Source organism: Gorilla gorilla, chromosome 2 (genome assembly GCF_029281585.2).
Source record: "Gorilla gorilla gorilla isolate KB3781 chromosome 2, NHGRI_mGorGor1-v2.1_pri, whole genome shotgun sequence".
Classification (NCBI taxonomy): domain Eukaryota; kingdom Metazoa; phylum Chordata; class Mammalia; order Primates; family Hominidae; genus Gorilla; species Gorilla gorilla.
Genome location: NC_086017.1, coordinates 159,976,274 through 160,000,565, shown reverse-complemented (window position 1 = coordinate 160,000,565; position 24,292 = coordinate 159,976,274). Strand labels below are relative to the sequence as shown.

Genomic DNA, 24,292 nt, shown 5'->3' with positions numbered 1-24,292 from the left:
GGAAATGTCTCTGTGGGTTGAAAAGGATATTTTTCTCCTCCTCCCTTTCTATTTTGAGATAGGGTCCTGCTCTGTCACCCAGGCTGGAGTGCAATGGTGCAATTATAGCTCACTGTAACCTAGAACTCCTGGGCTCAAGTGACTCTCCCGCTTCAGCCTCCTGAGTAGCTGGGATTACAGGTATGCATGACCAGCTAATTTTTAAATTTTTTTTAGAGAAAAGGTTGCTATGTTGTCCAGGCTTTCCCTCCTTTTTTTTTTTTTTGAACAGAAAACTGATTACATATTTTAGAAAAATTTGCTGTGAGGCAAAAGCCACATGCTTTAAACTATCAGAAAAGAAAGGCCCCAGGAGCCTTTTGTTGGCTTTTTAGGCACATGGTTCTTTGCACAGTTCTGAAACCAAGACTCACAGATTGTTGTAGCTCCCGGGCCATATGTGTACTCGGTGCCGTGCAGTGAGGCAAGTTCTTTCACAGTAGCTTTAGCCAGGGCATTCTGCAAAAGAAACAGGAATAAGTAAGGAAATAAATAAAAGCACACTGCCAAACAAATGCCCTGTACATTGTTTTTAAGGCATTCAAAGCATGTAAGTAACAATTTGGATCGTATTATATGCTTATTCAGGACCCATTTTCATTTTTCTACTTAACCTAGTGATATGATCCAAGTAATTCTTGTGCAAGAATGTCTTCCCTAATACCCTCCCCAAGCATTCACTCTGAGCCTCTATTTATCTTGTCTTGTAAGAGTTTGTAACAGAAAAGCAGGAGACAAGGAAGTCTTTATGGTTGTGCAAAGAAGTTGTTTACCTGTTTGCAGGCAAACAACCCAAAACACACGCATGCAAAAACTCAAAGAAAACAAAGCAAAAAAAACAAAAAAAAACCAAAAAAAACCAAACACTTGGCAATGTGGCAGGTTATAAAGCCAGATTAAGTTACAATAGGGTTGTGTGAGTTAGGGCAGGAACATTAGAAACTGCACATAGGAATGGCTAGTCAATGCAACATTCAGTGCCAGCATGAAAATGCTTAGGAATTGGCAGTTCCAAGGATGAGTGGTAGCTCCAGCTTGGAAATTTTTTAGACTAAAAAGTTAGAGAATATTCATTCTATTTCAAAATGCAGAACGTTTGAATTTCAGAATTTAAAAAAATTGTTAGGTATTAACTTACGTGTAATCTTTTTTCTTAGGAGCATCATCACCTTCTCATAAGAACCATTGCCCTCCAGTTCCCTGCACCCCACTCCTAGGCAAAGGCTCTCTGCGCTCAGAAACTCTGTGGTAAAACTCCACTGACATACTGCCTATTTAAATAAAATACTTGAGAAGCAAGGCCTGGCTCAGCTGTCTGGGGAATACAGATTTGAAAAACAAATTGTTTACTGCAGGAGAATTAGCCATAATTCATTCCGGTTATGAAACCGGCTATATTTCATACTTTGGCATTATAATTACTTCTTCTACATATGCCTGGAAAACTGTGAGGTTGGTGATGAAATCAGAATAATATGATTTTTACAAAGTAGGAATTTTCCTTTCCTTATTCTAATGTTGAAACCAGTTTAGTAGAATCTTATGTCAAACTGATGAGGGCGTGGCCGTAAGACTTCAAGGATTCCAATTCCTATAGCATTAATACTTTATCAGCCAGGTGGTAAATTAGAAAACTTAAAAAGAGTTATTAAATGTAACTCATTATTTTCTGTTCTGGTCCACTGAAATGATGCAATCAGCTTCCTGGAACTAACGTTATTCTCAGAGTTTTGGGTCGGTACTTGCAAATTTTAGGGTTCCATTTTCCTATTTCTAAACTGATAAACTAAGACATGCTTTCTCTAACTGCATGAAATCTTTACTGTTGTGGCCTAAATATATTGCTCCTCTTGTTTAATCTTATTGTAACAAAGACACTAGATTTAGATTTTTTTAACCCTTTGTTTAAACCTTTAGGTTCCACTGCCAATTGAAACCAGAACCAGTTAAACATTACATAATGCTCATAATAGATTTAAAACCATCTTCTAGAGATGTGAAACATGGTGAGGCAATAGTTCTTTTTGTAGGTAAACATGATATTTTCTACCATTCTACAATTTCTTTATCTTGCCATTTATCAAAGGAAATCTCTAGTTAGTTATTTATCTGAAAGGCAGAACCTCTGATCTTAAAGAATTCTTATTCCTTCCCTGGTTGCCTTCTTCAGGCTTTACTTCAATTTTTCCTTAAGCCTTGAATTATTATTTTTAGTTAGTAGAAATATGATTCTTCAATATTAGTTCCAAACATATAAAGTTACGAAGACTAGAGAAGATTTAATAGTCATTGTCATTATCTATTGGACTCATGTGTTGATTGATTGTTTTTCAAGTCTCTCAATATATTTACTGGTGCAATGTAGTAATACAGTTTTCAGACAAAACCAAAGGGGGCTACTTGTGATCTATTATCTCTTTTGACTTATTATATCAATTTAGACATGATTTCCATTAAGGCCACAGAAAAATGTTTAGTTGTCCTTTCCTCAAACCACACTCTGGGCATGTAAAGTGACATCCGAGTTTTCTCTACACCGTCATCGGCATCTTTTGGAAACAGTTGCTCTATTTTTTTTGATGCTGAAGCAATATCTGAGGTTGATGTGAGCTTAAAAAGTTGTTATTTTATTCCTGTCACAGGTGCACACTGGAGGAACATTTAGTTTATGCCTAAGTTCTCAGCTCTTGTCCTCAGTTGCTCTCTCATTTTGATATCCACCTCATCTCTCATCTTCTGAAGATCACCTCATCACTACGTCTTCGATGGCTCTATCATGTCAAACCTCTTTTGGCAAAAACAGTTGTTGCAAACCAGGTCTGGCCTTGTCTCTCAGGCTACATTATTTGTTGTGCATTCCCGTGTTCCTTCTGAGGTAGATTTTCCCGAATTACTTCCCTATACACCCTTTCCTGCTTCTCCTGACCTCCATGACTGTGGGTACCCTTTTCTCTTCACTGGAATCCTCTTTCTCCCTTTGCTAATATGGATAATTGCTATTGTTTTTCCAGATTCAGTTTTAGTGTTATCTTCTTTGTGAAGCTGCCCCTACTCTCTTAGGAAGCATTGAGCACCTCTCCTTTTTGGGGGCCCACACTTTTATCAGGGTTCACTGTATGCTATAATCAGTTGTTTTTGCATCTATTTCCTCACCAGGTGAGCTCCTTGAAGGAAGGAATTGTTGGCTATTCATTTTGTATCCTCAGCAGATTGCACAGCACCTAGCACATGATTAGTCGACTGAGTCTAACACTCTGGCTTAGGAGCATTATGAATAATCAAGATTTGGGTGGAGGTGCAGAGTGCTGAGCTTTGCAGAGGCTGAACCCACCTGAGTGGAGATTGGGGATGCTTCTGGGGGAGGGCATTTATTGATGGTTGATAGGATGCCACATTTAGACATTGACATCTTCTGTGCATTTTACTTATTTCTATTAATTAAAAAAAAAAAGTCTATGAATCCTTTCTCTTAGCCCCTCCAAGGCCAAAAGACAAAAAACGTCAGAACAGACATTAATCAAGTAAAATATCATATTTTAAATTCCAATTATGTTAACAAAAATCCCTGGAATCAGTGTGGGTCTTTTCTTTAGAAGAGTTCAAATAATTTCACAAATGTTACTCATTTATCTTCTCAACATTATCTGTCCATATTTCACCGACACAGAATTTTCTAGCAGAATGGAATGCCATCTGGGGCAGCAAGCTCAGTGGGAATGTTCCAATCAACCCAGATGACTGACCCCTGCCAAGAATGGTAGAGAGAAAGGTAATTCTTGCATTTGCTACAATTTAGAGTGGTAACACTTTTCCCTTCATGTTTCTGTAAAAAGAGGTGAGGGCAGATGATGGAAGAACCAAGAAGCAACAACGCAGCAGAGAGCTCGGTCCATATCTTGAAACTCCAATTAGTGATGATTTCTGTAAAACTTGCCTTTTGAGGGACATCTTACATTGTTTCTCAGTGGATTCAAAATCAGAACTAACATTTACATAAAAACTTAAGCTTTACAAAGAGCTCTTGATAAGAGCTAGATATTTTTATCCCCATTTTACAGATAAAAGAACTAACACTCACAGAGGATAAAAGAACTTGCTCAAGGGCACACAGCCCCATAAGTGGCTGACTTGAGCTAGGTTCTTCTTTCTTTAAATCCTCTGCTCTTTTTCACTTCTCCTTGTGGCCTTGGAATACTTCAAAAGAAGTGTTGCTGGAGCTGGTTTTACCAATTGTAAAGAACAGAAGGAAGCTAAATATAAACCAGCCTGAGAGAAAACTTTGCTTTCAGTCAAGGCCAAACATGGTCAGGCTTTATTAATCCTTAGCTATGAATTTTCACATCTTATGCATGTTCTCTTTTGTCATCTGTTTCCTCAAAATGAGGCCTTGGTCCTAGAGCAAAAGACAGAGAGAGTCTAAAATGTCACATCTAGCTCACAGCCCAAGAGACAAAGTAAAAGCTTAGTGTAATGTTTCTCCAGGCATTGAGTTCCAAGGACCTGGTGAGATGAATAAGGAGAGGATATTCTTTTCCACTGACCTGCATTCCCATCGAATATATGATAAAGAAACTCCCCTTTCGTGACTGTGCACATAGCCCTTGTTCCAATCTCTTGTACACAGCCAGCATCATGACAGGGGGCTGCCTCTTCTAATCTTCCAGTGACCCATTATTACAGTATAAGAAAACAAAAGCTCCAAACCAACTATAAGGTATAAAACAATTTAAAGAAAATTTTCTGTAGAACTTTGTTTCTAACTGAAAGTTCTGAGTTTAGCCATCCCTGTGGGTGAATACTTGTGATAAGAGAAACATCAAAATAATCCTTAACTGCAGTTTCCTTCCTTCCGTCCTGCGATAATGGGTAAATTACACCAAGGGACCAATAAGAAACTTAACTTTTATAATTTTGGTGCAAAAGAAGAAGCCCTTACGGTCTATAAGCAGGAACCAAGGAGAAAGCATTTGAGACCTGAAAAAGCAAATATGTTTTGAGAAAAAGGAGGCCCTGAGATTAGAGAAGGGCAAGGAGTTAGGAAAAAGTTTGGCTTAGGAGAACCAGGCCTGCCGATTTCCACAGAGCCCACGGGGAGTGTGGGAACGCTTTCACTGATGAAAACCAAACTTTTTATTTGGCTGATCTGCATATATGTTTTTAAGCTCTTTGAAATTCAAGGGAAATGTGAAGTGTGAGTCAGCTGAAATTGCAAAGTCTAGAGAATGTATTTATTTATTTATTTTTCTGGTGGAAGTGGAGTTTCTCCCAAATAAATAAATACTGTCTAATGGGGGATTTGTAGGTTCTCTTGCACTTGTAATTTGCAGAACATTGTAAAGTTTTGTGAAGAAAGTATAAGATCCTGTGAAAGGCAAGAGCCTTTGTCCAGGAGTGTGACTTTGTTCTTATCTTCATTTAAAGCAAGTTTCTCAACCTTGGCACTCTTGACATTTGGGGCTGGATAATTTGTTGGGGATGGGAGGGCTGTTCTGTGCGTTGTAGGATGTTTATCAGCATCCCTTGGCCTCTACCCACTAGATGCCAGTAGAGCTCGACAGTTATGACAACCAAAGATGTCTCCCAAACATTGCCAAATGTCATCTGGGGGTGGGAGTGGGAGTGGGGGGCAAATGAAATGGAAGTCATATAAAATATTTAGTTATGGTAAACTAGAATTTATTTTAGGAAAAAGATTAAAAAGAAAGACAACTGATTTTAAAGGTGCTATGAGAATGCCTTTTTCTCTGTTGATGACATTACAGGTATCTTTTAAACACCTCTGCTAGGTCACTCTTGCTAAAACATCACTTTATTCCCAGAACTTTCAGGCTTAGCAGAAAATACAGACTGACCAGTTAAATTTAAATTTCAGATGAACAATAATTTTTCAGTATAAGTCTGTCCCATGAAATATTTGGACATGGTTACAATAAAAATTGTTTGTTGTTTGAATTCCAGATTCTACTGGAAGTCCTGTAATGGACCTGCAATCCTATTTTCCGGGTCCCTGGCTCCAGGGCCCACTGTGACACAGGATTCATCCTGGCATTCAAGTGCCTACACAACCTGGTTACCTCATTGATTGGCCCTTGCCCCCACTCTTCCCTAAGGAGAACACTCGATACAGGATGATCTCCTTCTACTTCCTTCCTCCACTTCATCTTTCAGTTTCTCCATTGTTCATTTGTTGGCTCTTTTCTCTGCCTAAAACGCCCTATTCCTTTCTCTGCCACTCAAATCCTGCCCAGACTTCAAAGCACAGAACAAATTGCATCCCCTCTCTATAATCTTCACTGAGCAGCTTCAGCAAACATTGCTATTTTCCTTTCCTGAATTCTTACTATTGCACTAATTGGAAACTCCTAATTCTGTTCTCCTTTTGTATGGTTTCTGGTACCCAAGTCTTATCATTTCAGTAGGATTGTAAGTTCTCAGTGGCAGGAAACGTACTTTATAATGAACACTTAATAGGTGCTCAATGAAATTTCTTTCTTTCTCTTTCTCTCTCTCTCTCTTTTTCTTTCTTTCTTTTTTTCTCTCTTTCTCTCTTTCTTTCTTTCTTTTTTTTTTTTTTGAGACAGGGTCTTGCTCTGTCACCCAGGCTGGAGCGCGGTGGCTCACGCCTGTAATCCCAGCACTTTGGGAGGCCGAGGCAGGCGGATCACGAGGTCAGGAGATTGAGACCACCCTGGCTAACACGGTGAAACCCCATCTCTACTAAAAATACAAAAAAATTAGCCAGGTGTGGTGGCAGGCGCCTGTAGTCCCAGCTACTCGGGAGGCTGAGGCAGGAGAATGGCATGAACCAGGGAGGTGGAGCTTGCAGTGAGCCGAGATTGCACCACTGCACTCCAGCCTGGGTGATAGAGCGAGACTCCGTCTCAAAAACAAACAAACAAACAAACAAACAAACAAAAAAACCTTCAATTAAGAGGCAGTGACTGAGTTGCCACTGGACTGGAAGGTGTTAGAATTTGGAAGTAGCTTTCTATCTTTTGTTCACATTTAATAATTTTTCAGAAAGTCTGTCATATTTCTTCTTCTGGTTACTGTTATCTTTTTCCTCGTTAATGAATATATATCTCTCAAAAGAATGGGCCAGAATCTTAAAGACTAGGCCATGAGAAGTTAGTCATCTTAGCTAACCAGAGTACATCTTTATTAATGTCCCGAGGCAGAGGTAATTATGATGTACTGTGTGGGATTAAAGACTTTCTGATGCATGTTCTTCTGCAAAGCAGTTATATGGGGTACCACCATAGAATGTGGCCACTTAAATATGTGTCTGTGTGTCTTTGGAAATTGAGGCAGCCTAGAAGATTCTTCAGGAGCCAGTAGCCTTAGACCCAGGGCTACCCTGACTACTAGTATTGGCTTCGCCAAGCATTCCATGCCTCAGCTGGAAAATGAGAAACAGACCAGAGAATTTCTAAGACTTTTCTAGGCATAACATTCTGTGCTTCTGATGCAGAGAAATGGTGCAAGACTCATGCCCTGGATTGGCACCTTTGTGTAGTGCGCTCTGCTTTCCATTTTGTTAATCTGTGGAGAGGGACAAGATACTTGTTGGCTGGATATTCTTCTGGCTTCCCATTCTTCACTTTGAAGTTGTATTATTATTATTATTATTATTAACAGTGTCATGTAGACATCTTTGCAGGGGAGGTGTACCAAAGATTGGGAGCTTCTTCCTGCCCAATAAGTGCAGCCATATGGCTAGGTTTGAGAGCCTTTTCTCCCAGTTTTAATTTCTCTGACAATAACAAGGTCACAGAATTCAATATTTCATTGTCCTCTAGAATTTTGGAAATCTAAATTCATTGTTTTTCTTTTAAGTCTTAAAACTTCCTTTGACGATAGTGGCAACTTTATATTAAAGAGGTCTACACTGAGAGACTGGACAGTTTATGAGGCCATTAGAAGCTCAGAGTGCACTTTGTATTCTTGCTTTAAACAATATAGTATGAGTAAAAGCAGTTTGCAAATGGGAAAGCATTATATGTGTAAGATATTCTTGTTATTCCATCTACTTTCTACTGCTCTGCTAAACATATCTTAGGGAAACATTGTAGTCTTCTCTGCAATCCATATAATAGTTTTCCTGTTCTTTACTTCATTGGTCTTTTGCATTCTTATCTCTGCCTTTCTTTCTTCTGAAGGTTGTCTCATGATATGAGCAATTATTAGGCAAGCTACATGTAAAATCATTCAGAAATGAAGGCACATACATTTTTATCATGACTCAGATATCAAAGGACTGCTGCTTATAGGATGTCCTAAGTTTGGGCTGAAAATGCTAACATAAGCACAAAATAATTTCCTTTAGTCTAGTCTTATTCTCCTTGAAACATATATATTTTTTGCTATAAATAAAATAATAATTGTATAGGTATAAAGAAAAATAGAAATCTCTTGTACACCAATGACTTGGCAGAATGCTGTAAGTCCTCATTGTTTCCTTTAAATTTTAATGTGGTATGATGCAAGAATTCATCTTCCTAATGTTTTACTACCTTTTGTTTTCTGCAGCAGAGTCACATTTCTCTATGTAAGAATTAATATGGAGGCACTAGATTTGGGTGGAAAATTAACTTTTCTAGACCAAGACATTTTTTTTCCCCTTGAAATCTTCATTGTAAATAAAAACTGTAAAACTGTTAATACTGTTATTTTTGAGAGACTCATATTCTTTTTTGTCTAAACATATATTTGTAATTGCACTATAGTTAATGAGCTTGTTTTAGCAAAATGTGCTCTGGAAGTAAGTAAACTAGAATTCTACAATATAAGAAAAAGTTGGAAGGATCTCCAGCTACTCAAAATATTAAAGTTGCTTTGGCGTGCTAAACTAAAATCAGACACCAAATGAATCAGATAATCAAACAACAGTCACCTTAAGTAGCATGCCACTTACTAGTGGCATTTAAATATTTCTTTTAAGATACTAGAGAAAAGCTTAATCAATAGAGAAAATTATTGGAAACTAAAAATAACTTTTAAATCAATGAGTATGATACATCAAATTAAATTTTTGCATTTTAGTCACCTGTCTTGTACTCTGGTAAAGATAAAAGTGGCATGTACTTTCATTTGAACTTTTTAGTTTTGTATGTGTAGAAACAAACATCCAAGATAAGATTATTTTGTGGCTTGTGCTTTTTCTCCTTTTGAGAATAGATTATGAACATTTTACTTCGGTAGAATTCTACTTATTATACTTCTTTGGCAATTAGAATTTAACAATTTTGGAAGACAGGATTTTGAATAGTATCTCTTTTACTATTACCTCTCCTTGACTTTAAACAAAGAAGTGACTCTTAGGGAAGAGTATCAGTGACTCATGTTCTGTTGGAACATTTTTACACCATTTGGCACACATGTGAATTGGCCCGTTAAACTTGCTAACTCTGAGGCTTGGTTCTTTTACTGGAGAAAATTCCCTTAGGAAGTAGCAAAAATTATTCATAATATTCTAAAGGCAGGACTTACTTGCCTTTTTTTTTTTTTTTTAAGAATGATTTGGAGACTTTTAGAGTAGCCCAGATTTTGGTTGTTATTGTATACAACTAGTGGCAACAAAGCTGTCTCATCACTAAAAGGGCTTAAACTTATTCCTCCAATAAGAAAATGTATTGAATAAGAAAACTTTGGTAGCTCAGCTTCCAGGAACACTTTAAGCTTTATTCTTTAGTGTTAGTCTTTTAGTAGTTATGTCTAAAACTAGTTGATATTGAAGCAAACTGGATATATATATGTTATTGCTACCCTTAATGTGTTTTGTAATTTTTATATTTTAATTAACTCATTAGTATGTAGTTATGACTTTGACATTTTCTCTTCTGATATGGCACAACTTAAATATATTTACATGAGTTATACAAACTACATATCCCCACCTCCTCTTTTCTGGTGGCCAGAAATTTTGGACAGAAATGAGAGCCAACCACACCCATCTCTGGGAGAGCAATACTGTGAGCACCCATTGGGAACACATACAGACCAAGCTTAAGTGAAAAACTGAAATGCTTAGCGGTGCTAACATATATATATATATACATATATGTTTTATATATATATGTTATATATATATACATACACACACACATACATATATATGTGTGTATATATATGCATATATATATATTTTTTGGCCATGGATGGGGAAAAATGAAAAGCTTTTTGAAAAATTGTATTGTTTTTTAAAGAAAAGGGCCCATCCAACTATTAGCTATCAATTTTCTAGGAGACTGGGTTATTTTTCTGATTTGTTCTCAAAATATTTACGGCATTACATATTTTATTTGGTCTCTGAAAGACTGAATCTGAAAGTATAAAACAACAATTTTCAGTTTTAAAGTTACTAGGTCTTCAAATTTATGCATTTAGGTAAGCCAAATATCCATGTCATTGTCTAAGTGGAATACATTTTTTTTTTTTTTGGCGTAACTCAAATGCTTTAAATCTTATATTTGCTCTTTTAGTTTATTGGTGCCAATTTCTGGCAGCCAGATGTTTCATAAATTAAAGAAATATTGTTTGAAAGATTCAAACATGCTTATTTAAAAAATTATTCATTGACATGATACTTCTCAATGAGAAAACTCATTATTTAGCTGCTCAAGTGATTATGTCTTGATTGTTCAATAAGATTGCTAGCTTTTTTTGATGTCAGAGATTCTTACATTTCTTTGCTTTATTCCCTGTATGTGGTAAAGACTCATCCACATTATTTGTTCATTGATTGATTTACTTTTGAGTCTCACCCAATCAAAAAGTGAAATAAACAATTTTAGTATTTAATGACTAAACTTGATATCACCCAAATTTGACAAATTCCTAATGACATCTGCTGTGCTCTGCTATGCTCTGGATCTGTGTCAAATTCAGCTCAGGGCAGCTTGACAAAACTGACTGAAAAAAAATATGTATGTGATCAAGCAACTTTGTTGATTATCTCATATGCATCTGAAATCATCATGTAAGTCAGCATTGTGGTGAAGCCAGAGGAAATGGAACTATTGTCATTTTGAAGATTAGTCAATAAATCACATGTGGGGAACAATTTCCTGCGTGGAAATTGTATTTCTTTTAGCCAACTCCAGATTCCTTATAAATCTGTAATAAGTTTTTCAATTCTACTACCAAAAAAATCAATAAAGGGACTTCCAGAAAGTGTTCTTATAATGATTTTTTTTCAGGATTAGAATTTAAAAAATCTCAACAGTAAAATGTCATACCTACTACTTTGCTACTTACCAACTCAGCATTGTTCTCACCGAGTTTGTAAGCATATGAGTAAGGGTAGATCATCATTTGGGAGTACGAGTGGATTGTCAGATATGCCTTGATGGAAGAGAGTTTGTTGCGGATGAAATCAGCCAGGGCCTTGGTCTCCTTTTCAGACTCTGCAGCAGGTCCACAGTAAGTTTCAGCACAGGGGTTTTGAGAGGCTCCAATTTCTGGAAAAACATATGATGTTAATGGCAAGGATCACCTAGTGAAGTTCTTGTGAGGATGTTTTAAACTTTCAAATTAGGGAGTTGTTTTCGTAGGAGTCCTTATCAAGGAGTCCTTAAATTTGTCCCTATTATGTATATATTATATAGTAAAATATCCATTTAGTCACAGGATTAGGATGGTATGTTTTTAAGCTAAAGTGGTAAGAAGTTGCATATGGAATCACCAATGTGTCTCCGTGTAGTATTACACAATGATATCAATATAGTGCAAGAAGATTAATAAGTAAGGGACAAACTAATATCCATGAAAAAATTATTACTATGATCATTCTTAATTGCATTACGATTTTATGTAAATAATTATTTATTTAATAGCTGTCTCCCCCTCTAGACTATACATTCCATGAGTAGTAGGATTATGTCTGGTTTGTTCAGCCTTATATTTTCAGCATCTAGCACAGCTGGGAACGCAACAGAGTTCTCAATATGTTTTGGTCAAATGAATTAAACTGGTTTTTTTTTTTGGTGCTTTTAGAAGGTTAGAACTTTAAAATATAAAACTTGCTTTTTTTTTTTATTTTAGATACTGTTGTGTTTTCGTATTTTTCCTCTTATGTTTTTCAACGGATACATGCAAAATGGCTAGCCAGATACTTACCACACCAACCAGCATCAAAATTTCTGTTGAGGTCTGTGCCAATGCAGCTAGATCCAGCATGGGTGGAGCGAGTCTTTCTCCATAATCGGCTCTGAAAGTGGACTACATAGTTAGGACAAATATAATAGAGAGGGGTTGGTTTTAATTTCATCAGCCTCTCTCAGTATTGGTGCATATACCTTGGTCCAGGTGTAGATGTAGCCATCAATATTGAGCACAGGCAGGACATAAAAGTCTAACTTGTCGAGAAGCTCTGTCACTTGGATCTCATGTCCATAGGTACGAACAGCCTGTATGTGAATTATGAAGAGGAATTTCATGGAAAAATGGAATTATGATGCTGTTAAAATTTACAAAGACTGTTGAATGTTAACTTTGGTAATAAAAGCAGCATTTCCTATTGAGGTGGACAATATTAATATTTAAAAAGCAATCAGCAAATTACTACCAATACTTGATATTTTTATTTATAATTGTTATTTCTAATTCTTCTCTGTTTCCAGGATATTTCTATTGCATCCTTCTTATTTTAACTTTTTACTTTAATGAGAAACTTATTTAATTAAAGACTTCTAAAGAACATATATACTCATTTCTTTTAAGATAACAACTACAATAGCTTTTTACAAAGTTAGTAGGGTATAAGTGTAAGTAAGGTATAGAACTTACTAGTTCTAGTAAGTAAGAAGTGTCTGTGGATAGCTGTGCATGTTCCTAATAATGTCATTTAGAAATGTATTTCTTTTCTATAAAACCTCCTGTAGATGATCTCACTAGAGGGAATGTCCAATATAACAAGGTAATGAGAATGCCTCTCATAGTAAGCTCACACTCATGGATTTTGGGGAGGCTCTCACCAACAATCCAAGCTGCATAGTGATGGGAGTTTCCTTTGTTGTCTTTCTCAAGAAGGGACAATCCTGTTGTCCCTGTTAAATAATGTAGATACTTATCTATGAATGAGGGACATCATGCCCATTTAATACGTTCTCGTAGTCACAGTCCCTCTGCTCCACCATCATATTAAACTTAAATTCAACCCTTCCCTAGGCTTGCTTGAATAAACTTTAAAGTAGATTAGACTTCTATGTGTGAACAGTTTTTATATACTGTTTGTAATTATATATATAAATTAATTACAATATTACATGATAAAGCATGTGCTTTTTGGGTTAGAGGAGCTATGCAATCATGTTCTTTTAATGGTCTACAAATTGGAAAAATAGTAAAATTTAATTCTAACATTCAGTTATCCTCTTCTGAAAGGCAGATGGTGAGCTACATAGTGAAGCTAAGTGATGCCAATCTGATACATAATGTCTAGAAACCAAGACTACATAACAAATATGTACGGAAGTGCTTCACACAAAAATTATGTTGTATATAATAATATTATTATATATTTAAAGCACTTCAATGTTTTCAACTTTTAAATTTGAAATAATTTTAGACGTACAGAAGAATTGCAAAAGTAGTTCCCATATACCCGTCATCCAGCTTCCTGAATGTTACCATCTTACATAACCATGGTATAATTATTAAAGTGAATAAATTAACATGGATACAATACTATAAACTGTAGACTTTATTCAGATTTCACAAGTTTATCCATTAATGTCCTTTTTCCATTCTAGGTTACAATCTAGGATCCTACATTGCCTTTATTTGTCACGTCTCCGTAGTCTTCTCTGATCTGTGACAGGTCTTCAGTCTTTTTGTGTTTTATGACTTTAACACTGTTGAAGAGTGCTGGTCAGTTTATTTTGCAGAATGTCCCTTACTTTGAGTTTGTCTAAATTATTTTTCAAAATTAAATTTTGTTTATGATTAAAGGGAGGTCATTTATTTTAAGGAAGAATATCACAAAGGTGATATGTCTTTTCACAGCATATCTGAAGCTACGTTATATTGATATGTCTTATTTATTATTGGTGATGTTAACCTTGATCACTTAGTTAAGGTAGTTCCTTCTGCTAGGTTTATCCACTCTAAGTTTTCCCTTTATAATTAATACTTTTTGCGAGGAGATAACTTTTAGACTCTGTAAATATCCTGTTTCTCCCCTAAACTTTTACCCACTAATTTTACATCCATCTGTGGATTTGCCTGACATGATTATTGCTGTGATGTTCTAGTGATGATTTTATGTTTTGCTCATTCTTTGTACATATATTAGTTGTAATTCTTCTGCAAGAAGGAGTTGTTCTTTGCCTCTCTTTTATTTATTGCATCATCTATGCATATCAGTATAGACTCATGCCTATTTTAAAACTTGTTTTTAAAAGGCCTTTACATTCATCTTATTATTAGAATGATAAGGAATGAAAAACAGTGTCATTTAGAGTAAGGACTACTATGCACTCTTTTCTTTTAATCTGAAGTGTACAATGATTATTAGCCAAGAGATAATGATCAAATTGGTTTAACCACAACCATTAGCTTTTACATGACCAATCACTATGCTAGTTGTTGGACTCTCTACCAAATGTGGGTGAGAAAGTTCAGATGAGTGAAATTCAAATAAATACAATTTTTATTTTTTTAAAGAGATGAGGTTCCACCGTGTTGCCCAGGCTGGTCTCCAATTCCTGGGCCCAAGCAATTCACCTGTTTTGGCCTCCCAAAGTGCTAGGATTATAGGCATGAGCCACTGCACCTGGCCCATAAATAGAATTTTCTGCCTTATAAAGGTCTGTTGGTGGAAGTTGAAACTAATTTCCAAAATTGGGAACTTGTAATTGTGTATTTATTTCTGTGTTATTATTCTCTCTAGGTTTTAAGGAATTAATTGAAAATTAAAACATACATTTCTCTTTGCCAAAAACCACTCTACACACTGACCTCTCTTACAAACCACTGGCAGAATGCAGGAGAAATCCACTCTCTGGCATGGAAACCACAGTCCATGAAAATGGCAGGCTTATTTTGTCCAACTTTGCCAACCTATTGCAAACAAAAGGAAAAGGGAAACCATGATTCATAATAGGACATTCAGGGGTTAACCTCCACTACCCATCTGGGCTTGAGACTCAACAAGTGAAACCCGACAGCAGCAAGAGCTGGATCCCATGATTAAATTAAACTATAATGCTAACACAGTATGTTCTCGCTTCTAGACTCACAATGTTTGAGCTGAAAGCTTATATGGCTGTTTATTATTTTTATTAAGCTTGACAAGCTCATATTTTCAGATGATGCTTGATTACCCTGCTTAATTGTACTCATGTGGAGGTTATTTTCAGCTGCTGTTATTAGGTGACATGACCAAGACAACTGGATGAGTAATTAGAAGTAATCATGATTGTCGCTAATCTTGTAAGAATTTTTACTACTCTCTCACTTATTCCCTGTCTTTTTATTTCCTTCATTAGAATTACATGACAAAAATGGTGTTACAAAATGACAGAAACAAATTGTTGATGTGCTTTGTAATGTTGTCTGATAGACATGAAGTTTATGAACCTCTTTAAAAATGGATTTGCAAACCACAGCTGGGAAAGAAGAATTTCATCAAGGTAGATAATCATTTACATTGCTTACAAGAATGTGGTTAAATTTATAGGTCTTCTCTTATTTTATTGCATTTTTCCTTTTGAATAAATCAAAATAATGATTTAAAAATCCACATATGATAAAAGAAGCTGGGGAGTCTGGTTCCCTCGGGGATGTAGGCAGGAAAGAGTTATAACAATGTTTGGGATAAGTGTGTCTGTGAAACAGATGTTCATGTGTTAGAATTCATTGATTTAAAGCCCTCAGACATGGCAAGGTCATGGTTAAAAATGATTACCTTGAGGAGGTAAATAGCGCGTCCCTCAAATGTGGTTCCGATAACACTGCGAGAGATGAGGGCTGGATTCTCAGTGGCGACTTGCTGAGTCCAAGCCTCTATCTACCAAATGGAATCATTTGTAGATCAATGTGGCATTCTTGGTTCAATTCCCCAAGTAATATCTGTCTAAATCATGTGCACATCATACCGTTTCCCACTTGTTGTACTTCTCATAACTGTGTCCTGTTGCACGAACCCGGCTATCAAACTGAGCCTCCACCACATTTCTCAGGTTGCTTATCAGTACCCTGCAACGAACCAAAGTGGGTGTTCCTATGAACATAAGTGTATTTTTCCCCAGTGAACACACATAAAACCCCAGAGCCACTGCTTTAGTAGATGGCACATTGCACTCTCCATAAATTCTCATGTTGTCCTCTGGTTCTTCGTGATGACCTTCAGCTGCTCCAGAGAGATTCTGTTACTGACCATAAAGAGTGAGTAAGTCACTAAGAAGGATACTGGAGAATGCAAGCAAGGTAGGATCTTCCACAGCCCAAACCTCGGGTATTTGACTATCTGTGAACCTTAAACTTGGAAAATGGTTGCTCCTGGTACCTGGGACATTTTGGGTCAGGGCCTTGGGCTTCCACACAACACTATGTACTCAAAACCTATCTTTGGTCTTTCTTCCTCAGGACTTTTCTGAATTTAGAACTAAAAGTCTTGCGTTTCAGGAAGCTACTCAGTCCTGGGTAAATGGGAGGAGTTGTCACTTTGGACCTGTCTCTAGGTTCTGAGGAAAATATCTTGTCTGGAAATTCAGAACTATTAACAAGCTGAAGATTTACTTGGTAAAAGAAGAATGGGTTTAAAAAACTAGTTTCTCTTTGCTTGTCTTTTGGGTGGGTTAAGTAATCTAATAATCGTTCTGTAGCAAGGTAATATGAAAAGTGGTAACAGAAACCTTTGAGGCCTACTATTTAGAGAAATGAATTGTCCAGGTGATAGTTTCTATTATGAGGCCAGTCTGAAGGTGTGTGTGTGTGTGTGTGTGTGTGTGTGTGTGTGTGTGTGTGTGTGACTTCACTTCCCTTTCTACTTTGAGTGAAAAGTACGCTTGGGAGAGAGAAAAGTTTATGATCATTAGTATCCTTGATCATAGTACGGTGAATATTACAGACAGAGGCCACTTTGCAGAAATTTCTATTATCCACAGTTAAACCTTGAAATGATTTTATCTGACATACAGAGAATTGCAGACACACATCAAAAGTCTGCTTCTCCTCTGGCTGCCCCAAGGACATTCTGATGAAGTATGTCAGGGACATCCTCTGAACCTTCCTCCTGGTCACTCCTTCAATTGGTGAACTTGGGTACGAACTTGTGTCTGTTTTTGGAAAGTGTAATAAATTAATACTAACTGGAATCTGTTTCCTAGCAAAGGACAAACACTTTCTTAAGGTCTTAACTATCTTAAGGTAGTATTTAAAAAGGAAAAAATGCAGATTTTAGAAGTTATTCCATGGAGAAATATTTTCTGTTGAGCAGCTGCCAATGCTTTGTGAGTGTATTAGTTTTCTATGGCTCTTGTCAGTTGCCACAGACTTAGTGGCTTAAAACAACGTGAATTTTTTATTTTATAGTTCTGTAGGTTAGCATTCCAACACAAGTCTCACTGGGATAAAAATGAGGTGTGGCTAAAAAAGAGTTATCAACAGGGAAGCTCTAGGGGAGAATCTAATTCCTTGCCCTTTCTAGTTCTGAGAGGTCACCTGCATTCCTTGGCCATATCCTTTTTCTCCACCTTCAAGGCTTCAACAGGGGATGAAGTCCTCACATCCAATCACTGTGACCTCTTCTCCCTCTCTCTTTCACTTTAAAGACTCATGATTACAGTGGACATATAGGACAATCCAGAATAATCTCCCTATTTTAACATCAGCTGATTAGGAACCTTAATTCCATCTATAACCTAAATTCCTTTTTGTGATAAACATGACATATTCACATGTTCTGGGGATTAGGATATAGAGTTTTTTGGGGACCATCAGTCTGTCTCTTATAGTTAGGAACAATGATTTTAGTCAGCACTATAATTATATTTACTATCCCAGTTGAATTGTTAAGGAATAGGGTGGAAGTAGAAGGAATCATGAATGAGCAATCAAAAGATCAAGGTCATAGTTTTGCCTAACTCATAAATTGGCTTTAGAAAAGTCATCTAATCCCTGGACCTTAATGTCATAAGTTTTAGAAGGGGGTCATTTGATTAGTAAATATTCAACATCCTTTTCAATTCTAAAATGCAGTGGCTTGATTCCAATCTATAAGCCTTAGTCATTTACATACATATCTTCCAAGTTTATGAAAAAAATAAAAATTTCCCAGTTACCACTGTCATAACTCAGGAAAACATTGAGGAAAACTAAAAAATAGTTCAGGAAAATGATATTCAAGGATAACAAAAAACTAAAAACAGACTAACCAAACCAAAACAAAGCAAGCCAAGTAAGACAAAAACCTGGAAACAAACAAAAAAATCAACCGACAGAAACTGCTAAGAGGGCAGTTATGTCTCGATATCACAATGTGAAAGAACAAATCTTACCTAATAAGGATGAGCTTCTCGGAACGAAAAAAAAAAAAAAAAACCCAAGAGGACCAGAAAATGACATCCTCTTTCATTTCAAAGCTTCCAGAACGTATTGCTATCCTCTTACCTGCACCCAACCCTTGAGTTCAAATTATTATTATTATTTTTGTTAATTTATTTATTTTTGAGACGGAGTCTCGCTCTGTCGCCGAGGCTGGAGTGCAATGGTGCGATCTCGGCTCACTGCAAGCTCCGCCTCCTGAGTTCACGCCATTCTCCTGCCTCAGCCTCCCGAGTAGCTGGGACTATAGGTGCCCGCCACCATGCCCGGCTAATTTTTTGTATTTTTAGTAGAGACGGGGTTTGACCGTGTTAGCCAGGATGGTCTCGATCTCCTGACCTCGTGATCCACCTGCCTAGGCCTCCCAAGGTGCTGGGATTATGGGTGTGAGCCACCGTGCCTGGCCGAGTTTAAGTTATTTAGGAGGATCAGTGACTGTGTGGGGGCTGGCATTTTGTTTGGTACTAAGAGACATTCTGTTAGAGTTATTACTACGTTAAATATTAAACATTTTCATCAATATCCAGGACAAAGAAGCATAAAAAACCAGTTAGTTAAATTGAAGATGACACCCAAGAGTAAAAATATCCTCTAGTAACTTGCAAAAGAGCATCAGAGTGAGGTTGAAATGTGTTGCTGACTTCTGCTTGAAGGCGGGGGACTGACCTCAAATGATCTTTCCCAGCCCTGTGGTTATTTGATTTTATTAGATTTAGGACAAAGTACTACTTTAGCTATATTACAAAATATTATTACTAAATAATGAGCTTCCATTCTAGAAGATTAAAACAATGCCTCACAGCTCCAAAATAGAGAAGCATGTATAGTATTTTATACTTTTATATGCTCGTTTTATAGTGCCATCCAACTTCTCCTTTTTTTTTTTTTTCTAACACACAAGCAAATTAGATAACTGGGACTCCCAAAAAAGCAAGGAACACAATGTCTGAGAAGTAAAGAAAGACATGACTCAGTTTTATCCCCCTTTCAGATTTCTGGAAAATAGAATATTTGATCAGTACCTGGACTTCGCGCCCACTGTTATTGAAGAACATTGCTATGTGCCTATTGCTGTCCTGGGACACCTTCCTGTACGCCTCTGAAATATGCAGAAAAATGCTGATATACGTGTGAGCAACAATCAGTCTCCCTGGATCAAGTAGGGCAAAGCAATCTTTATACAGTCTGTAGCAAGGAATTCCATGGAGGGCAGGCCACCTAAACGTTCTGTCAACTTAGCTTCATAACCATAAGTTGGAGATTTACACTATCTGATTCCTAGTCTTTCTGTTACTAAGAGTGAAACTTTGTCATTTAAAACTACAGTTATCTTTCTTTTTACACACATTATGATTTTTTTCCTATGATAATTCAGGATCTGATTAAAGCTGCCAAATAATACAGGTCTTGGTGAAGAGGGTTGGAAACACTGAAAAAATCTGAAAAGTTATTTTGGTAGAACTTGTGTGCAGTGGATGGCTCTTGTTATATACAAACACTACTGCAAATTTTTGCCAGCAGGAAATCGTCTAAATACAAGTTAGTTACCATATGAGGTAATAATGGGATGCACAGGGACTGCTTGCAACCCCAGCAAGGATATTGCTGGTATGCTTCTCCAGGATTTCTAGGGACTTATTATTATTTAATATTTAGAAAATTATATGCTACAAATGTGCTAAGCAGCGAACAGTGAAGCAAAAATTAACAAGCTCTTAGCCCTCAGGGGATGTCCTATGTTCTAGATGAGACAACATTCATACACAATTCCCAAAAAGTTCACCACTAAAAAAGAAAGTGAATTTTCTATCTGATTATAAATAGAGATTGAAATTCTATCAGAAACCATTTTACTGTTTTGTGATAAGGGTAGAATTAAGACATCATTCAGGTAGCTAGGGTTAACCTATGGTCGCTGATCTTTGTTTTTCTTAAAGAATTACAAAGAAACTCATCTTTTGAATGCTACTGAAGGCTCCAAGGACTAGAATTTTAGCTGTCCTTTTCAGTATAATAAAAAGAACAAAATGTTATAGACATGAATCTTAATCACATTTTGAGACTTACCAGGTTATATCTTTGTTTTAAAAAGACAGTCGATTCTTAAGGTCACATTTTGACACTTTCTTCAGGCAGAAAGCACATAGCTAAGCTTTGTGAGGCATGATAATGGGGTTAAACATAGCAGTTACTGTTGACTCTTAAAAAAAAAAACGTATAATCTCCTTCTTTGTACAACAGTAAACCATAGCAGCATTCTCAGCAATATAATACCAGTTGTAATTTATTTATATATATATTTTTATTTTTACAACAGCCCTTTGAGAGAGGCACTGTATCTTCATTTTATGGATAAGAAAGCTGTAGCTCAGAAAGGTTGAGCAAATTACCCACAATCACACAGCAATGTGCAAAGCCAGGATTAGAATCTAATCTGTTTTTTTCCCAAAGCCTTTACTTGTTGCACTATGCTACCCACTTCTCGTGATGGAGGTACAGATTTTATAGGTGACAATTCTGAAATCTTCACTGGCACATATACTATTCTTTTACATTTTTAAGATGTGAAAAACAAGAGAAATTTCTGTTAAAATTATATAGGCTACATTTTTCCAAAACATAACGAAGACTTGAGCTTGTGATGGGGGATTGCTGGATAAACATTTGAATGTTCAGGACCGGAGCCCAAGACTTTGTCTTTGTTCCTCCCTAATCTACCCGCTGGAGGAGGACCTCTGCTTTGTACTAGAGACTTTATTTCCTCCTTCCCTCTTATGCAAGTGTCCTGGGTTAGCATGGTCTCTCCCACTTCTAAGCCTTAGCATATGGTCTGTTCTCTTCCTAAAGTATCGTTTTTCCTTGTCTTTGTCTGGCTAATCAACTCCTACTCATCTTTCAGTTCTCAGCTGAAGAATCATTTCCTAGGACAGCCCTCCCTGACCCCTAGACTTGCTCTATTCTTCTGAACTCCAGCACTTTACTCTTCTTTCCATCTATTAAATACTATTGCAATTCCTTATTTAAAGTCTGTTTTCCCCTGAAGGATGTGAGGCCATATCTGTCCTTATTGGAACTTGATACATGTAGACATTCAATATTGATTTGTTGGATCAGCAAATGGACAATTGCCTTTACTTAGGAAGACATTCTTGTCATGAAAGACCTAGATGAACGAAAGTGGTATTCAGTGAGGGAGACAGGATCAGCTTAGCCAACTACTCTAGTCCTTTCTTTGCGTCTTTCTCTCCATGCCTTCTCCTACCATTAGAGATAGTGGTGGGACTTTAGAGAAAAAAGGACAGAAGGGCCATTCAGACTGACTCTAGACTTATCCTTCTGCTAAAAAAAGCATAAATAGCCCTCATAACTCACAATAGGTCTCGCTGATCCCCTGGAAAGAAGAGCTGATAAGATTTGGGGTTAAAACTATGTCTAGCTGAGAATAGAGTATCCATTGGCTAGGCCTGTACGCTATACATTGCTTCTAAAATGGACCAAGTCAGATATCTGGCAGAAGACTTGGGGTTCAAGAATAAAAACCATTTTAATTACAGCAATAACTAAACACAAAATCCATCAGAACTGAAGTCTTAAGACTTGGAATCCAGGGCCAGCTCTGCCATTACCTATTTGTGGGGTCCTGGGGAAGGCATTGGTCTTGGTCTCATTTCTTCCTTCTCAGAGTTATTCAAAGGCTCAGATGAAAGCATGCATGGGAGAGAATTTTAATATTTATAAAACATAAACTTACTTGTATTGTAGTTCATTCTGCTTTAGAACATTCTCCACAGTGACAGTATCTTCTGCTTTAACATGGAAGTCAACTGTACTGTGAGGTTTGATTTGTGTGACAGAATCTGGCTTCCAGAAGTCAATCTGAATAAAGGACAAGATATATTGGATACCTATAATTCAATGGATGAATGATAATCTGCGAGCACATTATTGCTCTACTGAATTGAGTTATTTTCAAAATCAAATCATCCATGAAATCTGTTGAAAATATTTCCTTTGAGTGAACAAGGGTTGGAACCAAGCAGTTAGATGTTGATAAAAGTGTTTATAAATATATACATAACCTTGATTGATTATCAATGAACATGAAAAAACATAGAATCATTTCCCATAATGCTAGTTGGTTGTATTCTGTAACTGTTCTTTTCTATTTATTGATTTTCTGGATCACTAACTTGTTGGAATAGATGCTTTGTGGTAATGGATCTGTGTGCCAGATGAATGATGAATTAACTAGAATTACAAAATCTAATGGAGAAATATGAAGCTGTTTTACTTTTTAATGGACTTATTTTATGAGTTTATCTTGGAAGTCACAGTAATATGTGGAACCAGGAGGATCCCTGACCCGTGGTGGATACATCAGGAAGAAAAATGGTATCTTTTCACAATGGGCATATTGACACTGTGGCTGGAGACAAATTGCTCTTGGGGATCCAGTCATGTACTGACATTTTCATTTATTCAGTTACTCATCAACTATTGTGAGAATCTATGATATGCTAGGCTCTGTGTCTGAGACTAGGAATACATTAGTGGGCAAATCAAACATGGCCTTTGTCTTTATGGGGGAGACATTAGAGACGATGAAGCCCCAAACAGCTGTTTTTTTTTTTTTTAACCTGTGGATGTGTGGTTTTAAGTATCACTCTTCAGTGGAAAAATATTAACTAAAACATACTGTGTCTTGTAGGTGTCCGTTTTTCTCTTCCTTGCTTGTGCTGAGTGGAAGCCTAGAAGTCTGAGGTCAGCCTGACATTGGGTCTTTCTTTGTCCCTGTGTCTCAGCCAATCTCTGTTCGGATGTTTGCGCACTGCTTTGGGGCTAGAGATATGTCTGATGGTGATATTTAGGACCACTGATTGGAAACTTGGAAGGGAGTTTGGGCAGACTTAGAGGTTATGCAGCAGAAACTGACAAGGTAATACTGTAAGGCATCTCAGTTTCAGATACACTTGTGGGGCTCCCAGTAACCTATATTCTGTCCTGGTAAGCTTCAAACCACTGTAGAAATCTAGAGGTGGTGAGTCACGAATCAGGCCCATAAGGAATGTCAGGGCAATGGGAGGCAGGGATACTGGTGTTCCAGAAGAAAAAAGCATGAGTGAGGTTGTCACAAAGGGATTGAAAGGATAGAGTATCAATGTTTGGATAAGGATTGGCTGTGGAAGGTGACCTAGTGAGTCGAGGATGAGAGGTTAAATGAAGTGAGGAAGTATAAAGACATGCTAAGATAAGGACAGAGAAAGCAAGGGGCTGGTGACAACTTCTAGTTAGCCAACATTGTGGAGAGAAGGGCAATTGAAGATAAGCACATTATAAGAGAAAGCATATTTTTGAAACTTAGCTCTGAATTTGTGTTCCTAATAAACACCTGTCATTCTATGGTGTGGTGGGAGAGAGAGGTATGTCTTTATTATAGACGACAAGGTTGAGAATTAGCAAAGCACATAAAGTCTTCCATGTATCTGTAGCTGACCAGACAGTGTCCCGCTGGCACATAATTGCTGGGACCTTTTAGTGTGCTCAGTGTACTCCCCTTGCTAAGATCTGCCTCTCTGTACCTGAGGGCTCTTTTCTGTAGACCTGGGAAAAGCCAAGTTATCAGCTCCAGGTAGACAGGAGGTACTAAGGAAATTATTCTCTGTGGTTCAACCAATAATCCTGAAAAGCGAATATTGAATTACTCCAA

At 37.0% G+C, this 24,292-nt stretch overlaps 1 protein-coding gene across 2 annotated transcripts in view; it reads right to left on the bottom strand.

Moving 5' to 3' along the window:
* CPB1 (carboxypeptidase B1) overlaps positions 1-24,292 on the bottom strand; it is a 68,215-nt gene that overhangs the window by 2,237 nt on the left and 41,686 nt on the right. For both annotated transcript variants that reach the window (XM_019023947.4, XM_063704289.1), the window contains exons 4-11: positions 22,337-22,461; positions 16,137-16,236; positions 15,947-16,048; positions 14,998-15,099; positions 12,336-12,446; positions 12,157-12,247; positions 11,296-11,498; positions 414-498 (exon numbers count right to left, since the gene is read on the bottom strand). In XM_019023947.4, coding sequence (XP_018879492.4) covers positions 414-498; positions 11,296-11,498; positions 12,157-12,247; positions 12,336-12,446; positions 14,998-15,099; positions 15,947-16,048; positions 16,137-16,236; positions 22,337-22,461 — 919 coding nt within the window. The remainder of the gene's footprint in view (positions 1-413; positions 499-11,295; positions 11,499-12,156; positions 12,248-12,335; positions 12,447-14,997; positions 15,100-15,946; positions 16,049-16,136; positions 16,237-22,336; positions 22,462-24,292) is intronic.